Genomic DNA, 22,507 nt, shown 5'->3' with positions numbered 1-22,507 from the left:
ATCACCCCTTGAAAAAGAAGAAAGTACAAAGAAAAAGACCCCTTAAGAGTACAGAAGAGATCATACAGCATTGAAGCAATTGCTAAACAGTGGATGGTATAAAAATACGCTGTTGCTAAAGAGCAAATGTCCACTAAGAAGAAGAAAGAGGGAGTCTTGCTCATAGTGTTCCATTTCACATGGAAGACATGTGGCCTCAAAAAACCTCAAGTGTCTTGCAGAAAATGTTCAAATTTGACACATGTGTAGACAGAGGCAAAGGAGAGCAAGTTCAGAAGAAGAAATGCTCTCAGTAGCGAAGAGGCCAAAAACTGAAAACTTCGTTAGGGACACGGCCGAAACGGAAGACTAGTAGTCATACAGGAAAAGAAAATCCTTCGACCAAAAAAAATCAGAGTGTCATTGCCAAAAACGCAGAAATGAAAAAAAGACAAATACCTCTCAATTTGGCAAAAAAGGGAAAAAATATCCTAAAAAGGATTAAGCAGCCTCCTCCTCCCCTACAGCCACTCCCAAACCTCCAGCATGAAGTACAAAGGGATATAGGAGACTCTGAGATAGTGTGGATGCTCTCAAGCAGACACCATCTAATATTAGTAGAACAGTGAACAAAAACACCTAGTTGATCCTGTATTGCAGCAAAATAAAGGAGTAGCTGGAGTGACGGGAAGATTAACAGATAGACTCTCTACCGTTGTTAGTTTCTGCCACCCCGAGAAAATCAATGGTTCTTCTTGAATTTACTGAGAAGGCAAAGTCAAGGAGCAGAAGACGACAATGTGGACAAAATTAATTTGATGTACAGTAGGAATGTCGGCTCTCCTTCCATAGCAACACCAAAAAGAAAGTCTTAGGTTTGAGGATATGCCCCGGAGGAACACGTCGAAAAGACTTTTGCTAAACAGCTGGAAGCACTGAGTTGAATACTGCATTTACCACCTAGATTGAGAAGGAGCAGGTACAGATGCAAAGACACTAGTGCCTGAAGATTTCTTCAAGGTATCTTGTATCACTAGAGATTCATTCACTCTGTGGAAGACTTAAGCTGCATAGAAGCCCCTGAAAAGGGAAAAAACCAGAGACTCTAGAGCCATATAGAAAGTCTCTCTCAAGGAGGGAAAAAATAAAAACTTTTAATATTTCCCTATGGTGATCAGAATCCCAAGCTCTAAAAAGTTTGGTACTGAATTTAAGACTGAAGCAACAGAGTCAGGCAGCGGAAGACAATGCTGTGAGATGCTGAAGCTAAAGCTGAAGCTGAAAAAGTAGCATCATCATGCAGGAAGGAATGGTTCCTGCTCAGTCTCCAAGCAAGTCAAGATTTTGGATAAAATGAGGCCAGTGTTGGAGAATCGGTGTCGAAGACTCAAGATTGTGGTCGGTGCCGTAATGGAGTCAGACTGGACGGGCACCAAGAAAGTTGGAGTGGCACAGATATCGTATCAGTTGTAACATATGAAAAAAAACACACCCAGTTCCTCCCATAGCAATTTGTCAATGTTTCGCTTAAGGGAGAGCACCGATACCTCTAGCTTCTTCTCCGGTACCATTGGTGTGGCGTTCCGGTCCCATAAGGAGAAGGCCCAGATCGGGACCAGCCGCTTCTGAAACTTCATCGAAGTCAACTAAGATGAACTTGAAGTCGAGTTCCAGTTATTTTGAACTTAAAGGAAAAAAAACACTTGTACCACTGAGTCTGACACCGGTACCTTCGGTGTTGTGCTCCAGTCCCAAAGGGTGAGGTCGATGTCGAGTCATAGATCAGGACCGGGCACTTACAAAACTTCATCAAAGTCAACTATGAGTTGAACTTGAAGTTAAGTCCCAATTGTTTGAACATAAGAAAAAAAGACACTGATAGCATTGGGTCTTACACTGGTACCCTCAGTGTTGTGTACCAGTCCAATAAGAATGAGGGTGATGTCAATCCACAGATCGGGACTGGATGCATACGGGACTTCTACGAGCACCAGTACCATTGGCTTAATGGCCGGTACCAATGGTATTGTGTTCCAGTCCCATGAGGATAAGGCCGATGTCGAGATATTCCTCAAGATTAGGATCAGGCGTGTACAGGACTATTTCGAGGTCGGCATGACTTGACTCAATGTCAGGTTGACCTGAGTCTCAATATAGTAAGACAAGGCTTTGTAGCCCACTTACTCAGAACAGCATGATGCGACACCGGAGGCAGGCAGTACTGCTGGTGTCGATATATGCGGTATCGCCGAGATTGGCACCGCAGCGAGATCAACTAGTCTTTGGTGAAAAAGTCCAAGGAAACAATGTCACCCATGAGTGAGACTATTACATTACATTAGAGATTTCTATTCCGCCAATGCCTTGTAGTTCAAGGCAGATTACAAAAGAATTACAAAAAACGTATTACAAAAAGAAGATATCTGGTAATTTCTAGATGAGGTTGCTTTGGGGAATCGGGAAGGTATTGGAAAGTAGGAAGGAGCTAGCAGTATTAAGTCGTTTGCAGGAATTTCTTGAAAAATAAAGTCTTTATATCTTCTCTGAATGTTTTGTAGTCTGGGGTCATAATTAGTAGTTTGGAGATTTGGTTTTCGAGTTTTGCTGCTTGTGTGGCTAGGAGACCATCATATAGTTTTTTCCGTTTGACTTCTTTGATTAGAGGGTGTGTGAATGGAGTGTGGGTTTTCCTATATCTAGCTGATGTAGTTTGGATGAGGCGATTGTTCAGGTAGGTTGGGCTGTCGCCGATTATGGTTTTAAATAGTGGACAGTAGAATTTGAATAGTATTCTTGCCAGAATCGGAAGCCAGCTTGAGTTGAGGTATGCCTCTATGATGCGGTCGTGTTTCCTCAATGATTAGATAAGTCTCAGTGCTGTGTTTTGGATTGTTTGTAGTTGTTTTATCATTGTTGCTGGGCAGGGGGGTAGAGAATGTTGCAATAGTCTAAAAGACCTAGGACTAGGGATTGTACTAAGAGCCAGAACTGTGTTCTATCGAAGAATTTTTGAGTTTCTCATAACTGCAAATGATTTCTGTATTGTTTTATTGATTTGTGGTTGCATGGTGCAGCATCTATCTATCATCATTCATAGTAGTTTTAGGGTGGGTTGAATGGGGTAATTGATTTAGTTAATTTCTATATTGGTTATGGTTGAGACTTTATTTTCAAGGAGGATGAATTTTGTTTTGTCTGGGTTCAGCTTCAGTTTATGATCTTTCATCCATGTTACTACTGTTTCTAGTGTTTGATGTAGTGTATCTGACATAGAGGGCTTGGGTTGATCAAAAGGTATGAGAATGGTGATGTCGTCTGCATAGCTATATGAGGTTAGGCCTAGTTTGTCCAGGCAGGCGTCAAGGGAGGCAGTATAGAGATTGAAGAGAGTAGGAGATAGTGGGGATCCTTGGGGTATGCCGCAGGGGTTGGATCAAGGTTCTGATTTTTCTTTGTCCGACTTTATTCTGTAGGTTCTGGATTTGAGGAATCTTTCAAACCATGAGTATACCTTATCAGTGATACCTATTGTGTCCAAAATTTGCAGTAAGATATTATGGTCTACCAGGTCAAATGCTGCGGTCAGATCCAGTTGTATGAGCAGCATTTTTTTTGCCTGTGCTAAGGTGTTTTCTAGCTGTGTCAACAAGGGAGCCTAGTAGTGTCTCTGTGCTGAAATTGGCTCTAAAGCCGGTTTGCATGGGGTGGAATCTGCTGCCTGCTTGTCCTGGGATAAATATTGGTACTAACCAGCCATCTTAAATCCTGCAAAGTGAGAAGCATTCTGGGGGTGGAGTCACTGTGCTTTGTGTTTTTTAAAATTTTATGGTTACCATTATGTATTAATAATGGTAACCTTAAGATAAAACGATGTTTTATGATCCTCTGGAAACTTAGAACCATCAAAAGATATTTTGATTCGGTTTCTTTTAGAATTTTGGTACAGTCTTTAATTCTGTCTGTCTGTCCTTGACTATTGTAACATTGTCTATCTTGCATCATTTAAGAAAAACTTATAGCGTATTTGACTAGTACAAAATACAGCAGTGCATTTAATTTTTAGCTTAAAGAAATACGACCACATCAGCCCATTTTATCAGTAATTACATTGGTTGCCCTTTGAGGCACGTATTCTTTTAAAATTTAGTTGTCTTTGTATTAAATCTCTTTTTGGTTTGGCTCTGGGATATCTAATCTTTCAATTTCATTTATACACTTCATTAAAAAATACTCGTAATAAGTTAATGTTTATGTATCCTTCAGTCAAGAACTGTCATTACAAGAAATTTTTGAACAGGACATTTGCCTTTCAGCTAGGCAAAGTGAATTCTTGGTTAAGCCCGCTTATTTGTCAAAGAGATTCTTATAATGTTTTTAGAAAATTTTTAAAAACACACTTGTTTGATAAGTTTGTCAAATAATTATGTAATCTTCTTTTTTCTTATCATTTCTTTTATTTTTTACCTGATGTATTTTTCACTGATTGTACAGTTCTTTTTTGTTGTTAACCGCCTAGAACTTTGTGTTAGGGCGGTATACAAGAATAAATTTATTATTTATTATATTGTGTGTATATGAAAAATGAATAGAAGAAATTGCATTACAATTAGTACTATTATTATGGGGGTGGGGTCAGCGGCGGAGCTTGGGTGGGTCTGGGGCGGAACTTGGGTGGGGTACTCGGTTGATATTTGTTAGACTTAGGGGGTACTTGGCTTGAAGAAGTTAAGAAACACCGGTTTAAACAGGGGAATGAAAGGTATGTATATAGAAGTAAATCTTTGTAGGCATTCATATGACTAAAGAACATAAATAGAATATATTTTATTTAAATGGTGGCTGCTCGTTTTCTGATATTCTACCCCAGTAGACAAAAAGAATTTGAGTGAATTGAGCTCTTGGCACCTTGCCTGGTTGCTACTGCATCACAGCTATAGTTATTATTTCAATCTGGCTTGTAACAAAAGAAAAAAAAGCGAAGAAAAGCTTGGATAACTGAATAATGACTTAATAGAATTTGTCCAAAGAGGCATAGGTCGACATTAAACTTGCTCACTTCTCATCCTCATGCAACATTTTTAATCATCAACTTACTGTTATTTGCAACAGAAAAGAACATTTGTTTAGTCATAATGGAACAGAAGTAACAGGTTTGCTGGTACTGCTTGCTATGTTGCAATGTGATAAAACAAATTTTGCTTGTCTTACACTTCTGTTAAAAGTTTAATTTGATTCTGCCCTTCATTAGCATTTGCCACCAGCTGATGAACAAGTACATGTGCAGAATGCCAAGGATATTCGTGTCTACCAAACATGTGGTGGCTGGTTTTGTTGAAAACCATGCATCAGTCCAGGATTCTGTTTACACTGAAATGTTTCATGCTAGAAGGCAAGTAGTGGTATTAACGCTGTCTGCCAGTCTCTCAACCAACTGCAGCAGATTTTCACAGAGAAAGAGAAAACTTTCTCAAAAGTCAACTTTTCAAACATCTCTAAGAGGCCTATATTCAATAAAGTTTACCATGCAATAAGCCTCTTTAAAAGGAGTAAAAATAATATGTTATGCAGGAAGGGCTGAGTTTAGATGCTGACCTGGTCACATATACTGTAGAAACAAGAGTTCTCAGCCCAGTCCTTGGGACACAATCCAGCCAATCAAGTTTTCGGGATATCCACAAAGAATATGCATGAAAGAAATGTACATGCTCTGCTTCCACTGTATGCAAATCTCTCTTCCATATTCATTATAGGTAACCTGAAAACCTAATTGGCTCAGTGTGCCCTGAAGACTAGGTTGAGAATAGAGAATGACATGGGGACAAATTTTTCCCTGTCCCCACAGACCTCATTTTCCCATCATGTCCCTGCCCCATTCCTGAAGTTCTGTCCTCATCTGCACTAGCTTATACAGTTAAGGCAAGGCTTATAGGAATGGTGCAGGGACAGCAACAAAACTCACGGAGACTGGGAAAAAATCTGTACCTGTGCCATTCTCTAGTTGAGAACCTCTGCTCTAAGATAAGCATTTGGGTTAGTTTGCTGGCTCACTGGAGTTTTACTTGGAGGGCTTCTATGTTTGATTCCTAGATCAGGTGCTCTGCTGAGTGTCTAGGGCTAGGGGGGTGGTGCAAAAAGCAGCAATCATAGACCCTGGTGGATGGAGTCTTATTCATTATGTAAAGGCAACACCAAGTTGTTGAATATAGGGTCCATGCTTCCAAAGTTCTTGAAATAGCTCTAGTGCAGTGGTCTCAAACTCAAACCCTTTGCAGGGCCGCATTTTGGATTTGTAGGTACTTGGAGGGCCGCAGAAAAAATAGTTAATGTCTTATTAAAGAAATGACAACTTTGCACGAGGTAAAATTCATTATAGTTTTTCACTTTCTGCATGTTGCACTGCTTTCAGCTGTGTAAAGCTGAAATTATCAGAAGCAATTAAGGAAAGATTTATAAACTATAGAGTTTTACGGTGACGAGACAAATGAGCACCGACAATTCAGCGCAAGACTTCAGCATGCCACAGGAAAACCTTCTTTTAAAGGGCTCCGATGGGGGGGGGATGTGGGGGGAATCCCCCACTCTACTTAATAGAGATCACGCTGCCTCGCGCTGCCGTATTGGGGGAGTGTAGGGGAAAATAGGAAAAAAGTTAAGTTTTCAGTATAATGTGGAGTTACAACCCCCTAAACCCCCCCCCCCAATGCCAGCGCGATCCCTATTAAGTAAAGTGGGGGGTTCCCTACCTACACCCCCCGGAGCCCTTTAAAAGAAGGTTTTCCTGCGGCGCGCTGAAGTCTTGCGCTGAATTATCGGTGCTTGTTTGTCGGCGCTTGTTTGTCTCGTGCGCTTAAGACTATGAACCGTACAGATGCAGGAAAGCACTTGTGTGAGGTTACAGCAGTGAGGCAGGCAATGCTCCAGAACAATGGTAACATACCGAGGGCCTCAAAATAGTACCTGGCGGGCCGCGAGTTTGAGACCACTGCTCTAGTGCATGCCAACCCTTCAAAGGCTAAGGTTATAACGTAACCCTTCAAAGAATAAGGTTATAACGTAAAACGATCCAGTGACGATCTGACACGTAAAGCTTGGAACAATGAGAGTGGTTTGAGTTCCAAGTGGTGCCGCTGAGGATCGGGGTAATAGCTTACTAAGATTCCAGGACACAAAAGGTTGACTTAGATGTATATCTCCCTTTGACTTGTTATATAACCCTTCAAAGGCTGTCACTGTAATGGCTAAAACACAATAAGCAGAGAGGAGATATGAAATAGTAGAAATAACATCCAGGCAGTTTTGAATGAAGGTTAATCCTGCTAGATCCCAGGTCTGAGTCTGACTAAGCTCTAAGCCCAATGGAACAGGAAGAAAAAGCAAAAACCATGACCATATGCACACATGTAAATGAAGAGATGGCAGATGAAAAATGAGGCTTTAGTAGGCACATGATATATTGTGTATATTTTTTCCATGCACTCTTTAGCACGTGCTCACAAAGAAGTGAAATTATAAGCTAATGGTTAGAGAAGCAGACTGAGAAGTTTATCAAGTTTATTCATATTATTCGATTGAACGCTTTACCAAATTACAAAGCGTTGTACAAAAGGTAAAAATATGATTTTAGAGAAATCACATATACATAATTCGTAACCAGACCTACTTGGGTATTTGCTTTTTAAAGCCACGGGAAACAGTAGAAAAGAGGGGAGGAAATACAATTTTAAAGAAAAAGTACATAAAAGGGAAGTACATAAGGAGGGTAGGAAGAAGAGGATTGCTGGCAGAGATGGGGTCGAATAAGAGAGCTATTAAAAATCTTAATTTGAAGATGGCTGAAATCGTAAAGTATTACATCTTGATTGGACATTATATTTTCAGTTAAAGGCTTCTTTAAAAAGAAGGCACTTTAAACTACTCAAACCAAGGAAGCCAGGATTCGAATCCTACTATTGCTTCTTATGATCTTGGGCACCATTGCCTCAGGTACAAATTTGGGGCTCCTTTCACAAAGTCGTGCTAGTGATTCCAGTGCAGCAAATGCAATGAAGCTCACAGGAACTGAATTCCACTTTTTCCACATGGGAATCACCAGCATGAAGCTGTGAAAGAAGCCCATAAACTGTCATCTTTCTGGGGGCAGGGAATTAGTTACTGTAACTGAATGCAACTTGCCTTGAACTATTACTAAGTTGTGAACTACGGTAAATCCTAAAACCTAACCATTTAAAATCTGTATTGCACCAGGTGTAATTTCTTAGCTTGCCTATTATTTCTAGGGCCAAATTAACTGGATGCTTTGGGGATTACAGATGGAGGAAATACGGATGATAAAACAGAAAAGTGAGAATTGCTAATAAAAAAAAAAAAAAGATAGTGGAGCACCTTGAAACAAATACGATATGGTTTAAAAAGTAGAAGATTCTGTCAGATAATCTTGATTGAATTAAGCTGTAAGTTGTCGTGGCCCCCCAATTGTGGAATTCTTTGCCAATCTATTTAAGGGAAGAAAGAAATATTGATAGATGTAAGAGTCAGTTGAAATGCTTTCTTTTTAAAGATGCTTTCGACTGCTAGACATTGTAAAACCCTGTCGTAGATTCAAATATTTATATATATATATATATATATATTTTTTTTTTTTTTTTTTTTTTAAACCCTCCTTTTGTAATTTTCCTTTATTGTTTCATTTGCCTCCAATTATTGTATTTCTAGCCCACTTCCCCTACTGGTTCTGTCTGTCCTGTAAGTCATGTATTTGCTATATGAATTTTTGTTTCCCTGTATACTGTCATAAATTGGTTTTAGAATTGTGCATCGCCTTGAATATATGATTAGGCAATCAATTAAATTTTAAATAAACTTTAAACTTGAAGTTAGTATCCAAATGCAGCTTGACATCTTCCCCCTAATTTTTACCCTCCCCCCCCCCTTTTTATGAAGCCGCATTAGGCTTTTTTATTGCTGGCTGTGGCAATATTAGCTCCGACGGTCATAGAATTCCTATGAACATCGGAGGTAATATTACATTGGCCAGCAATTTAAAAAAAGCTTAACACGGCTTCGTAAAAGGGGGGTGGTGGCGGTAAATGATTTAAGTTGGACCATAACCAAAAAATCTCTGAAGGCTCAAAGCCCGCAGATTCTTATACATATGGAGTTTGATTATTATCTAATGAAAAATTATCTGTAGAGATTGTGCTTCTGCTATCTGTGCAGGTAATTATTTGATTGGAAACAAGACATAATCATACTTACATGTGCTATTCCCTTCGCCTCTCTACACTCCTACGAATGACTCCAGAGTTTGAAAATAAAACCATGTGATTTGCTCAACACCATGAATATTTTTATCCACAGACAGGTTGGGCAGTATTTAAAGCCCTTATTTCCGCAGATAAAAATCCATTTCAACCTGCAAAAAGGGCTTCCAACATTGCCCTCCCTTTGCATAAATGTTTATGCTATTAATAACCAATCAGATGGGATTTTTATGCATGACCAATTGAAAACACATTTGAAACAATCCCAGGGACAAAGAGAATGAGTCCTGGTTGGCAAACATGAGCAGGGTTTAAGGCACAGATGCATATTGCCGAGAAAGCACAGCATTGAATGAGATTATCCACATAAATTCTTTTACAAGAATTTTTTTGTATTCCTGAGGGGAAATAAGATGGCTGCTTGAGGCCTGGATGACTGGTTGTGCACTGCCAGAAAATTTCAAACAGTTGTTTTATTTTTTCAGGTGGACAGATTCATTTAGAACCTTTGGACTTGTTATGAAATGCTGCCTCACAAGTGCTCCAAGGAATATGTTAACATATAATAATGGGAAACCTACTCACACTGCAGCAAAGGCCTGGCAGTGTTAAAAAGTGAGAGCCAGGGCTGCCAAGATGTCCAGTGCTGCAAATTGTGTGCAATATCCAAACTCAACTTCTGCTCCTCAGGCTGGCTGGGGGTTCTGCAGAAACAATGGCAATTAACCCTGAGAGAGAGTGAGTGAGTTAGTTTCAACTACTGCACAACTGGGCCTTCTAATGGCAAAATGCAGGATGCGCTCAATCAGTGGGCCCTGGCTAAGGGCTGTCACTTCAAGGTTTGGGCTAGATCGGATAGGGTATCAAGTAGATGTGAATGATGGCTCCTAATGCTGTAACCTAGTAAAGGCCAGTTGTAAACAGCAAGAACTACTGATATTTTAGAAGGTAACAAATGGTTTCTAAGAGCCCCACATTAATAACTTTATTTTACTTTATTTTTTTCTATACCGCCATAGTCAGGTGACTTCTAGGCGGTTCACACTGTAAGAAGGCTGGACATTCAGCGAATAACAAGGTCACAATACAATACAATAAGTCAACATACAATACAAGACAAAACAATACAATACAATACAATACAATGAGTGTATACAACACAGTACAATATAATACAACGAGTGTAAATATAATACAATACAATAAGTCTAAAGACAACACCATACATAAGTCTAATACAGTATCGTACAATGAGTCTAAATATAATACAATAGTGAAGAGGGGAAAGTTACAGATTGGGGTTCAATGGGTAATGAGTAACTGAGTATTTCTTTAGAACTTCCATTTGAATTGGAGTACTATGGATAGCGAATATCTGAATACATGAGGGGCATCTTGAGAAAGAAAGAAAGGCGTTTAAAGGGAGGGGAGTCCTAGTGCGGGAGGGGACGATTTTAGTCAGTGAATTTTTCGAATAGGGCGGTTTTGATCGATTTGCGGAATGCACTGTAAGACATTATTTTTACTACTATAATCAGTTCTATAGTGTTACTAGCCATATGCAGCACTGTACACATTATTTGCAGGTACTTTCTCTGCAGGCTTACATTCTAAGTTTGTATTTTTTTTGTACCTGGGGCAATGGAGGGTTAAGTGACTTGCCCGGGTCACAAGGAACTGCAGTGGGAACTGAGCCCAATTCTCCAGGATCTTAGGGCTAGATTCACTAAGGACACCGATCGTGTCCTGACCACTTTGGGACACCGACCCGATCCACTAACTTTATTCCCGATCCGCGCCCGATCTGATCCACGCATGCAAATGAGGGGGAATGGCATGCAAATGTTGGAAGGCAGCAATTCACAAAAAAAAAAAAATCAGGATCACCGACTGGGTTGGACGATCCAAAAACAAGCGACTGCTGAGGACCAGTCGCTTGTGCAAAAACCCTGCTCTCTGCCCCAACTCTCCTGTTCTTCCCGCCCCACTCTCTGCCATGCAAATATCTGTATAATTTAGGAAAGACTTCCTCTTCTCTTGGGAGCCTTGAAAAAGCAGGAACAGGAAGGATTTTTCTTTTATTAGCTTTGTAGAGGGGAAAACAGTGTTAGCATCCAATCTCAAAATGACTCTAATGAATAAACCCTGTTCTCTGCCCCGACTCTCCTGCTCTTGCCGCCCCAACTCTGTGGTTTTAACCCGTGGGTTTAAAGTGGGGCTGCACTACGGTGTGTTCTGTTAAGTTCCAGAACATACCGCAGTTCAGCCTCGCTTTAAACCTGCGGGTTAAAACCACAGGCTTGCGAAAAAAAAATGGGCTCACGAAAAAAAAAAAAGGTACAAGTTTCCAGCTCTGTAGTACCTCTTCCTTGCATGGAGAGCATGTGCAGACCATCTACAGGCAAAGAAGATGGTCTGTGCATGCGTCAGGATCGCTCTCCAGTGATCCATGTGGTCGGTGGGGGGAGGGGATGCCTTTGATCATCCCCATTTGCATGAGGGCGCATTGTGAATCAGTCGGCCTGCCACGGATCGTTCACGGAACAGGCAGGATCGGGAAGGTTAGTGAATCTAGGCCATAGTTCACTGCATTAACCGTTAGGCTATTCCACCACAGATATAACAAATATAATCCATGGGGTGTTTACATGACATGTTTGAAATAATTCAGGGCACTAGTTAATATGTGATGAAGGGTATTTGACAGTTGTGTCAGCAGATTTGAAAAGATCAAAGACCCCAAATCACAAATGTAGTTTACCCTAGGTATGTGTTGCAAGGTTGGTAACCTGAAAATTATTTCACCTCTCTTATCTTCTAATATCTGCATTACCTACACTTACTCCTCTTTTCCCTTCCCCCAGTGAAAATGGAGTGGAGAAATTCCATTTTTGCTGCTCTTGTCATCATGCCTTCTCCTTGGAGAAAATCTGGAGCCATGGAGTTTCTCTCCCCCTTATCTACACCCCACCTTAACTTTCTGTCTATGGTTGACTACTTACATGATAAGGTTCAGAAGGTAAATTTTGAGTTCTCTACCACGTCACCTCTGTTTCTACTTTCCCTGCGTTGATTCCTGCTACCATTTACACAAATTATTGAGGAGAAAGCTGCACATCTACTCTCTGCCAAATTCACCATCTGTTTCTCTTGATTCCATTCCCACTCATCTATTCTGCTCGCTCTCTCTCTTTTTGCTGTCATTCTGTCAACATGTCATGGCCTCAATCTATCACTTTCTACTTCAATTATTCCTGCTGCCACATGTTATGATTACACCACGCCACAAGAAACCTTCACTGGATACTACCAGCACTGATAACTATTTTCCCATCTCCCGCTTTCCTTTCACATCCAAACAACTCAAACATGCTGCTCACCTACTGTCTTTTTCTTTCATCTCAAACCATTGTCAATCCACTCCAACCTGACTTTTGCCCTCCATCTTTGCCCTTTTCAAAGTCTCCAGTGGCAAAATGCACAGGTCTTCACTTGATCCTTATTCTTTTTGATCTATTTGTTACTTTTGTTACTGAACACTACCTACTCATTTACATTCTTTCAACTGGACTTCAGAACTCTGTTCTATCTTGGTTTTCTTCTCTACTATTGTACTTTTCTCCTTCTCTGGTGTCTTCTTACTAACAATCAATGCACCTCATAGCTTTGTCTTAGAGCCTCTCTAAGCTTGTCCCATTGGAACTCTGATCTTATCCCATGGCTTTCAGTATCATTATTAAGCTGATTGATGTCTCTTAGACCCATCTCTCCACATCAGCAATTTCACCATAAGTACCAAATCTCATTCTGCTTATCTGATATTGCCATCTGGATGTCTCACCAACATCTGAAACTTGGAACATGACCGAGACAAAGCAAGTTGTTTTTTCCCTTTGCCCTCATTCCCCCCCCTTTTTTCTTTTTTTCTGTGGATAACACCATTATCTTCCCAGCCCCTTCAATGCCTGTAACTTTTATATTTTCCTTTGACTCTTCTCACTCTCTCTAAACATACCTACTACATTGCTAAAACCTTTCTCAATAAGATCATCAGAATCTGTCCATTTCTTTTTTAATATACTACCAAAATCCTTTTCCATGCACTCATCAATTCCTGTTTGGACTGTTGCAACCTAGTGTCCACAGGTCTCCCACTGTATCATCTCTCTTCATTCCAAACAATTTAAAATTCAGCTGTATCTTGCAGCCTTCTACCAACATTGCTTCACTCATATAACTCAAGTCACTTCATTGACTCCCTATCAAAGATGAAAATGCCTTTGTATCATTCTATGGTGTGACCACACATCAGATACTTTGTATAATTCTGATTGCTGCCTCTCAAAAATGTATAGCGGAATTAGAAGTTACAGAAAAGGATGATGAACATTATCAAAGGGATAAGATGTAGAACATGATGGCAAATAAAGGCCAAATGGCCCATCCAATCTGCTTGTCCACAGGATTCACTATCTCCTCCTCTCCCTAAGAGATCCCATGTGCCTGTCCCATGCTTTCTTGAATTCAGACATAGTCTTTGCCACCACCACCTCTCTAGGGAAATTATTCCATGCATCTACCACCCTTTCTGTTAAAAAGTATTTCCTTAGATTACTCCTGAGCCTATAACCTATGAGGAAAGGCGAAAACAGCTAGGGCTCTTCAGACTGGGGAAGAGATGGCTTAGGGAAGATATGATAGAGGTCTATATAATACTGAGTGGAGCAGGTAGATGTGAATCGCTTGTTTACTCTTTCCAAAAATACACATACTAGAGAGCACACAATGAAGCTACTAAGTAGCAGATTTAAAACAAACTGGAGAAAATATTTCTTCACTCAAAGTATAATTAAACTCTGGAATTTATTGCCAGAGAAAGTAATGAAAGCAGTTAGCTTAGCAGGGTTTAAAAAAAAAAAGTTTTGAATAATTTCCTATAAGAAAAGTCCATAAGCTATTATTAAGATGGCTTTGGGAAATCCACTGCTTATTCCTAAGATAAGTAGCATAAAATCTGTTTTTCTCCTTGGGATCTTGCCAGGTACTTGTGACCTGGGTTGGCCACTGTTGGAAAGAGAATACTGGGCTTGATGGCAACTCTTATATTTTTATATAGTTTCTGTTATTCACCTATAAATGCATTAATTCTGCAACTCTTCATTACTTCTTATTTCTCCTTGCATCCCTCATTGGGAACTCTTCTCATCAGGTAAGTCATTATTATATGCCCCTCCCTTCATTTCTACTACCAACTCCAGACTTTGTTCTTTCCACCTTACTGAGCTGTACAAATGAGAGAAATTTCTAAGCTGTACAAGTCATGGTCCCTTGCTGTCATTCAAATCTAGTATAAAAACCCATCTTTATTAGGTCAGCTTTTAAATCTTAACCCCTTATTTGCCCACATTGTTTTCCCATAAATTAAACTCCTTAATTCTCTGTCTTGAACAGATTGCAAGCACTACAGAGTAGGGGGTTGTTTCTTCTTATGTTATTTGTAAAATTTGTTTTCACAATACTTATCTCCTAAAGAATGGAAGTATATAAACTTTCAGATAAATAGATGGACAAATATATAGTATTGTGTATATCTAGAAGCAATATTGAAATAAGTTGCAACAGTAACTGTAGTCCCTTTCTATTTTATGCTATTTATTCTCCACTTTCAATTACTCCTTTCCCCTCATGTCCTTTGTTCCATCTTTCTATCCACTCCTCCACTCTTGCCTTTTACACGTTTTACTCTCCTTGTTCACCCTCTTCCCTCTGTGTTTTCTTAAAAGTTCTTAAAAAGAGTTTTGCTGATTTTATTTATTTTTCTTTGAATGTATCTATTATTGTGAAAGTAATCATTGGATTGCCCTTCAAAGGGGGAGCCGGGGGCGGAGCATTAACAAGATGGCGATCTGATGCCTTCCCGGAGACACCGTCGTTCCTGGAATAAGAATTTTTTCCTGCTTACCATATGGTAAAAAGAAAATCCAAAGTTCGGGTGTTCCTGGACGAAACTGCTTTGCAATCAGGCCCGATGGATGCCTTTGTGGAATGCAGCTCTGGAACGCACCGATCGGTGGTATCCACGGCTGGAGAGACCGCGCGAATTGAGGTGCGAGATCTCTCCCTCGAGGGTGTCTGAAGAGTGTAGTCTGCCTAGCTGTCCTGCCGTGACGGGAGAGTCTTTTTGGGTGTGCCGGCCCGGGAATCCTTCTTGCTGGCCCCATGGAGCGGGAGGACTGACTCTGGGACACCTTCCCAGCTGGTGACGAGAACACAGCAAACCCAGGAAGATTTTTCCACTGCTGAGGCAGCTCTTGATACACTGGGTGCCGCAGGGAGCTCCTGAGCAGAAGTTGTTCCCTTCAGAGGCCCAAGGTCTTCACAATGGAATCGATATGGGATGCTATATCCAATATGCAATCTTCTCTAGGGAATCAAATTCAGCAACTTTCCACGTGATGTACTACAGTACTTTCAGAAAATCTGGAACTTAAGACCAAGGTAACATCTTTAGAGAGTAAAGTGACTGATTTGGTGACTAAGATAAAATCCTTGGAAGTACAAGTTCTAACTTGGGCTAAGGACAGTGCCAGTTTGCACTTTAAGCAAGAAATGATGGAAAACTATTAGGAGATGTAATCTCTGGATTATTAATTACCCTAAAGTCCATTCTATAACTGCCTCAGCAATGTTTAAAAGATATTTGAGCGAGATTCTGAAAGTACCCGAAACCTCATACCCACCTCTCTCAAAAATATATTACCTTCCTATGACAGTCAAATCTCAAAATCCTAACCAGCAGAATGTGTCTGCTGATAGTTTGGATCTGGCTAATTTCCTGGAGAGGTCAGATACTGAGGTCCAGGTTCCAGCTACATTAATTGTACAGTTTGCTATTGACTCTGATAGGGAATGGATGCTTAAGATGTTTTTCAAATATAAAGATGTTCCTTTTTTGACAAATATTATAAGAATGTATCCAGATGTTTCTCGTCCCACCCAAAAAAGAAGGAAACAATTTCTCATTTTGAGGCCCCAGGTGGTTCGTTTAGGGGCAACCTTTGTTCTAAAATACCCCTGTAAGTGTGTAGTGGTATATAAAGATATTAGATACATTTTTTATGAGCCTCAGCAGTTGTCTAAATTTATTTCGGCTAGAGAACATTCTGTATCTATTATATTAGTTTCGCTGTTTTTCAAGATAGCTCAGAAAAGAATTGTTCAACAGTCAAGCCTCCATTCTTTATTTCCTTGTGATTTAATTTCCTATGTTCTATTTCAGTTTTATTTTAGCTACGTCCCTAAGAATATAGAGGACTAACTATACTTTTTAATAAGGAGCTCTCTTTAACAATTTGGTATATCATAATTTCACTTTACATTGTATTTTTCTTTGTAATTTCTTTACATTTGTATTTTTCTTTGTAATCACAATTTCACTTTACATTGTATTTGACTTGTAAGATTGTCAATTGTTAAAATAAAATTATAAATAAAGAAGAAAAAAAAAAAAGAAGAAAGTAAGCATTGCATGGATTTTCTAGGACACCTTGGAGGAAAGTCTTTTCCCCTCACTGTGGCTTCAGAAAGATAGTTAGTTTGAATGAAAGACATGTGATTCTTGAGACAATGTTAGTAAGAATTAAGGCTTTTATTTTCCAAGAAGCTAACAATTTCTCCTACCAAGAACAGGCCCAATGCAAAAAAAACATAAGTAAGGAAGTAGGCTTCCCTTTCTTAGGGCTTTCATCCATAAGATTACTAAAATTATCCAGAGTGAAAAGCTGTGGTGGCTGTGTTAGTGCACTCTTCAAGGTAATGTTGTAGAAATAAAACAAAACTGCTGACTAGTATGTACAAGATGCAGGCTATGTTTATTATACCAAATATTTAATGCAGTTAAATGTTACCACCTTATTACAAGCCAAGAGACTCGACACGGTCCGTGTTTCGAAGAACACGCCTTCTTCAGGGGTCCTAATGAATATAAATAGCAGATCTAAGAAATGCATACATGAAGAATACAAAAATGGTGTGCAACTATGACAATGTAATAAACTTTATAAAGTGGTGAAACAGTGATAGTGCTATAAAAGCCTCTGAGGCAACCATCGCGGCAGGAGAGATGGCTCATCTCCCCTGCCGCGATGCAATCACCCCTCTACCTGAACTGCCGTGACCCGCGGCAGGAGAGATGCCCAATGCATCACCCCCCGATGCATAATCCCCCCAACAAGATTAGGGCAAGAGGGAGCCCAAGCCCTCATGCCCCAGCGAGCCGTGACACACCCCCCCCAACAATCTGGGCAAAAAGGAGTCCAAGCCCTCCTGCCCCAGCGAGCCGCAACTCCCCCCCCCCCCCCGATTATGATTGGGCCAGGAGGAAACCCAAGCCCCCTACCCCCACTAAGATATGGGCAAGAGGGATCCCAGGCCCTCCTGCCCTCAACACACCCCCTCCGACGATCGCCCCCCCCCCCCCGAACCATCAATTGGGCCCCCCTGCTGACCCGCAAGACCCCCCCCTACTGACCCCTCAACCCCCCTCTCCGTAACTGTAGAAGTTGGCCAGACAGACGGGTGCCAAGCCCGTCCGTCTGGCAGGCCAGCCATCCCTCGAATGGCTGGCCTTAGGGCCTGATTGGCCCAGGTGGCTCAAACCCCGCCCATAGGTAGGGCCTGAGGTGCCTGGGCCAACCAGAATCGGCCCAGTAGCCTTAGGTCCCTCCTGCTGAGACCTGATGAAACCTGTGAGAGAAATAAAAATTACTACGATCCCTGCCAGCTGGCTGACAAGACCTATGCGCAGGGAGACTTAGGATGACGTTCAGCCACAATGGAAAAAACTGCCACAAAATGTTCAAATAGCAAAATATGAGGAATGGCAGAACCCTATATATATGGCACTCAAAGGACATTCACCAGCAGCCAGCAATCAAAAACATCAATGAAAATTGCTGTACATTTAAATAAATAAATAGTATGAGACACTTCAGTATGGGCCCAATTCCAATCTCGATAACCTCGCCCTCTAGGCGCCTGGGCCAATCAGACCTTAGGCTTAGTGGGGATGGGCGGACCCGCTATGCCTAAGGCCTGATTGGTCCAGGCTTCTAGAGCCTGGGCCAATCAGGCCTTAGGCTTCGCGGGATGGGCCGGGAAGGGGCGGGCCCACCTCATTTCGATGAGGCGGGCCTGCCGGCTGGACGGGCAAGACCCATCTGGACAGCAATTAAAGGTTAGTTTGGTGGGGGGAGGTTTGGGGGCTGTTAGCACGGAGGGAGGGGCGTCTTCCGGCAGGAGGGATTGGGCACCCTCCTGCCGGTGATTGGTAGTGTCGGGGTGGGTGGGGACATCTTCCGGCAGGAGGGTTTGAGCACCCTCCTGCTGGCGATGGTAGTGTCGGGGGGAGTGGGGGCATCTTCCGGCAGGAGGGGTTGGGCACCCTCCTGCCGGCAATCCGACAGGCGGCCGTGGCTGCTATACTTAAAGCGGCAGAGAGATCCCTTGCCACGATAAGTATAGCGGCCGCGTCTACTTACAATGTAGACCAGCATTTTGCTGGCCTACATTGTAAGCGTCTCTTCCTCTACTAGGGAGACGCATAGGGCTGCCTAGGTTTGCCTATGCTCGAGTACCTGATTGTAAAACCGCTTAGATAACCTTGATAGGCGGTATATAAAAATCCTAATAAACTTAAACTTAAACTTAAAACTTAAACTTAAACTTAAAACTTAAAACTTAAAAACTTAAACTTAAACTTAGGTGAGCTTAGGCATCTTGCGGGCCTCCCTAGGCTCCCGGAGGCGTCTTCAATATAGGCGGCCTTCCTGGGGAGCATTTTTTTAAAAAAACGTGCATCCCGATTGGCTGATAAGTCAGCTGTAAGACGCCTACAGCTGCCTAAAATCGGGACGCACTTTGTAGAATCAGGGCCTTAGTGAATTACAAATGTGAGAGGGGAATGTTGCAGAAGAAATAGGGGGGGAGAGGGAATGTAAGCAGGGTTGAGAGGGGAGGGATTGTGAGAGGGGGTTGGGATTGCCTGAGAGATTGTTTCGGGTATATAGGGGGAAAAATGCGTAGAGCGAAGGTCGGTCTGTTTAGGTGATGAATTTGTCAGACAGAGTGGTTTTGATTAATTTTCGGAATGCGTTGTAGGTCTGTCTGGTTTTATTTACGTAGTTTCCCTGCCAGGATTGTTGTCTGTTAGCTTGGAACATGAAGGTTCTGTCAAGGAAGGATTTGTATTTGCAGCCAGTGATTTTAGGATAGGTGAAGATGTTTTTGTTTCTGGTTGTTCGTGTGGGGTTGTGTAGAGTGAAGTGTGTTTGCAGGTAGGAAGGTGCTAGGCCCCAGATTTATTTGAAGCAGATGCATGCAAATTTGAACTGTATTCACGCTTTCCATTGGTAGCCAGTGCAGTTTTTTGTAGTATGGGCTAATGTGGTCTTTTTTTCTCAGTCTGAAGATTAAGCGAACTGCAGTGTTTTGCACTAATCTCAGTTTCTTTATTGTTTTTTGTGGGATACCCAGGTAGACGATGTTGCAGTAGTCCAGGGTGGATAGGATCAGCGATTGCACCAGTAATCTGAAGGATGTTGTGTCAAAGTATTTTTTAATAGTCCTTAGTTTCCATAGTGTATAAAAGCATTTCTTCACTGTTAAGTTTGTGTGGTCAGCCATGGTCAAGTGCGTGTCTAGTGTGATACCCATAATTTTTATGGTTTTGGAAATCGGATATTCGTGGTCATTTATTTTTAATGATGTTCTCGTTATTTTGTTGTTGGGGCTTGCCAAGAAGACTTTTGTTTTCCCTGTGTTTAATTTCAGTTTGAAGTTGGTGGTCCATTTTTCGATTTCTATCATTGTTTGTGAGAGGTTGTCTACAATTTCAGTTGAGATGTCATTTAAGGGGATTACCATGGATATATCATCTGCGTATATGTAGTGTTTTAAGTTTAATTTTTATAGTCGGTGACCTTCCATGCTATGTAGATGTTGAATAATGTAGGTGATAGAGGGGAGCCTTGGGGTACCCCTGATGGGTTTTCCCATGGGTTGGAGTGATTTCCTTTGCTGGCTACTCGGTAGGATCTGTTTGTTAAGAATTCTTGGAACTATTTCTTTACCTTTCCTGAGATTCCCATTGCGTCAAGGCATAGTAGCATGATTTTGTGGTCTACTAGGTCAAACGCACTGCTAAGGTCTAGTTGCAGAATCAGTGCGCTTGTGCCTTTGCTGAAGAGATCATAGAGGTGATATAGTATGGAAGCTATGACCGTTTCTGTGCTATATCCTTTCCTGAAACCTTATTGATGTTCGCTGAGGATGTTAAATTTGTCTAGGTAGTTGGAGGTTGACCAATCCTTCTAGTAATTTAGTGAAGAGGGGAATGCTTGCTATGGGTCTGCAGTTGGATGTCAGTGCTGTAGAGGTTTTCTGATCTTTGGGGATAGGTGTAATCAGTATGTGACTCATGTCTTTGTTTAATGTTCTGTTTGTAAGGGCTGTTAGCCAAGTGAATAGTTCCATTTTGAATTCTGGTGGGGCAACATTCATGATTTTAGGGGGACATTTGTCTAGTAGGCAGTTTGATTTGTTGTATTTATTGAATAAATTTAGGAACTGATGCCAATTTGGGAGTTCGAAGTGGTCCCAGGTCATGTCTGCTCTGGTATTTTGGTCGTGGGGTTCGAGATAGTGGAGGATATCGTTTGTGGGTGTGGATAGAGTTGCTCTTAGGTCTGTGATTTGTTTTTAAAGAAGTTAGCTAGGGCTTGGGCAGATGGGATGCTCTCATTGTCCTTTTTCAGGATTCTTGTTGTGTCTGTTAGTGTTCTTACTAGTTTGAAAAATTCTTTGCTGTTTATTTTTTCTGTACCTATTTTTTGTGCGTAGTGTTTTGTGTGTTTTTCTCTGATCATATTTTTGTATGTTTTCATTTTTTGTTTCCAGGTTGTCTTATCCATTTCTTTGTTCATTTTTTTTCCAGATTCTCTCCAGTTTTCTTAGTTCCTGTTTATTGGTTAATAATTCTGAGTCAAACCAATCATTTGGTGATCTATTTTTCTTTTTGTATGTTTGGTAAGGAGCTATTTGGTCTAAGAGTTCTTTATTGAATTTTTTCCATCTTATAGGGAATTCCTATATTTCATTGGTTGTAGAGCGAAGCTCATAGTGGGTCCAGAATTCAGTTGGGTTTATAATACCTCGGCTGGTTATTGTTTTAGAATTTTTGCTTTTGTGTTTCGGCTGGGAATTGGAAATTGCCAATATAGTGGTCCGACCAGATGCATTTTTCCCAGGACCCTGTATAATATTGTATTTTGGGGTCTAGGATTTCTTTTTGAGAGAAGGTGACTATGTCAAGTTTGTGGCCTTTTTCATGGGTTATCTCTGTGTCTGGAATAGGGAAGTCGAGTGACATTAGGAAGTTGGCAATTTCAGTTACTTTTGGCTTTCCCTTTTGTTCTAAGTGAATGTTTATGTCCCCTAGTAGTAGATTGTACGGGCCTTTTAGGGTATTAACGGTTAGGAATTCAAATAATTCTTCTCTGGCGCTTGACCACTTTTTGGGAGGGATATAAAATAGAGTTTTTGTCAGTGAGTCTTCTAATTGAGCATTAGTGATTTTGCAGGTTAGTATTTCTAGGTTTTCTGAAGTTTTGGAGTCTATCTTGGTGTAGTTAAAGGGTTCTTTTAGTATAATCGCTAGGTCACCTCCTTTTTTCCAGCTTCTTGATAGTGGGAGTATTTTGTATCCCTGTGGTAGGATTTCTTTCATGTCAGAGACCAGCCATGTTTCTGTCAGGAACAGAAATTTTGGTTGTGTTTGTAGTATCCAGTCGTATATTATGCGTGCTTTGTTTCTCACGGAACGGGTATTCAGATAGTATCCTTTAATGTTATTGTAGCTGGTTGGGGTTGGAGTTTCAGAGTATGTTATTTTTTTTAGGTTTCTGTTATTGGTCTTGTTTCTGTATGGTTTGTGGGGTTTGCAGATGGTGTTTATCACTGGGATTAGAAGTGGGCCTTGTTCTGGAAGGTTTTTTGGGAGTTGGGGGAGTTTGTTGATTTGGTTAGTTTGGCTGGTCTGTGCCAAGAGGGGTAAGAGTGAATGGGTTGAGGGGATTTGTCTACGTTGCCCCAGCATCTAGAGCAGATTAGGTACAATATTCCTAGGAGTAGTTGGTGTTTGTTAAAAATTGCCATGTTGTGTGAGGTGTAGAGGGAAATAAGTCGTATCGAGTAGTGGAGGGCTTTACGTG

At 41.0% G+C, this 22,507-nt stretch overlaps 1 protein-coding gene across 10 annotated transcripts in view; it reads right to left on the bottom strand.

Moving 5' to 3' along the window:
• The window catches only part of SUGCT (succinyl-CoA:glutarate-CoA transferase), a 965,969-nt gene that overhangs the window by 243,778 nt on the left and 699,684 nt on the right, over positions 1-22,507 (bottom strand). Inside the window, exon 14 of one of the 10 annotated variants that reach the window (XM_033930263.1) lies at positions 8,384-8,471. The exons of the other annotated variants lie outside the window; for them this stretch is intronic. Coding sequence (XP_033786154.1) covers positions 8,423-8,471 — 49 coding nt within the window. The 3' untranslated portion in view covers positions 8,384-8,422. Of the gene's footprint in view, positions 1-8,383; positions 8,472-22,507 lie in introns of those variants that run through there. 10 annotated transcript variants of the gene reach the window in all.

This window comes from Geotrypetes seraphini, chromosome 2 (genome assembly GCF_902459505.1).
Source record: "Geotrypetes seraphini chromosome 2, aGeoSer1.1, whole genome shotgun sequence".
In the NCBI taxonomy this organism is placed as follows: domain Eukaryota; kingdom Metazoa; phylum Chordata; class Amphibia; order Gymnophiona; family Dermophiidae; genus Geotrypetes; species Geotrypetes seraphini.
The sequence above is the reverse complement of the archived record's forward strand: the minus strand, read 5'-3'. Positions and strand labels throughout refer to the sequence as shown.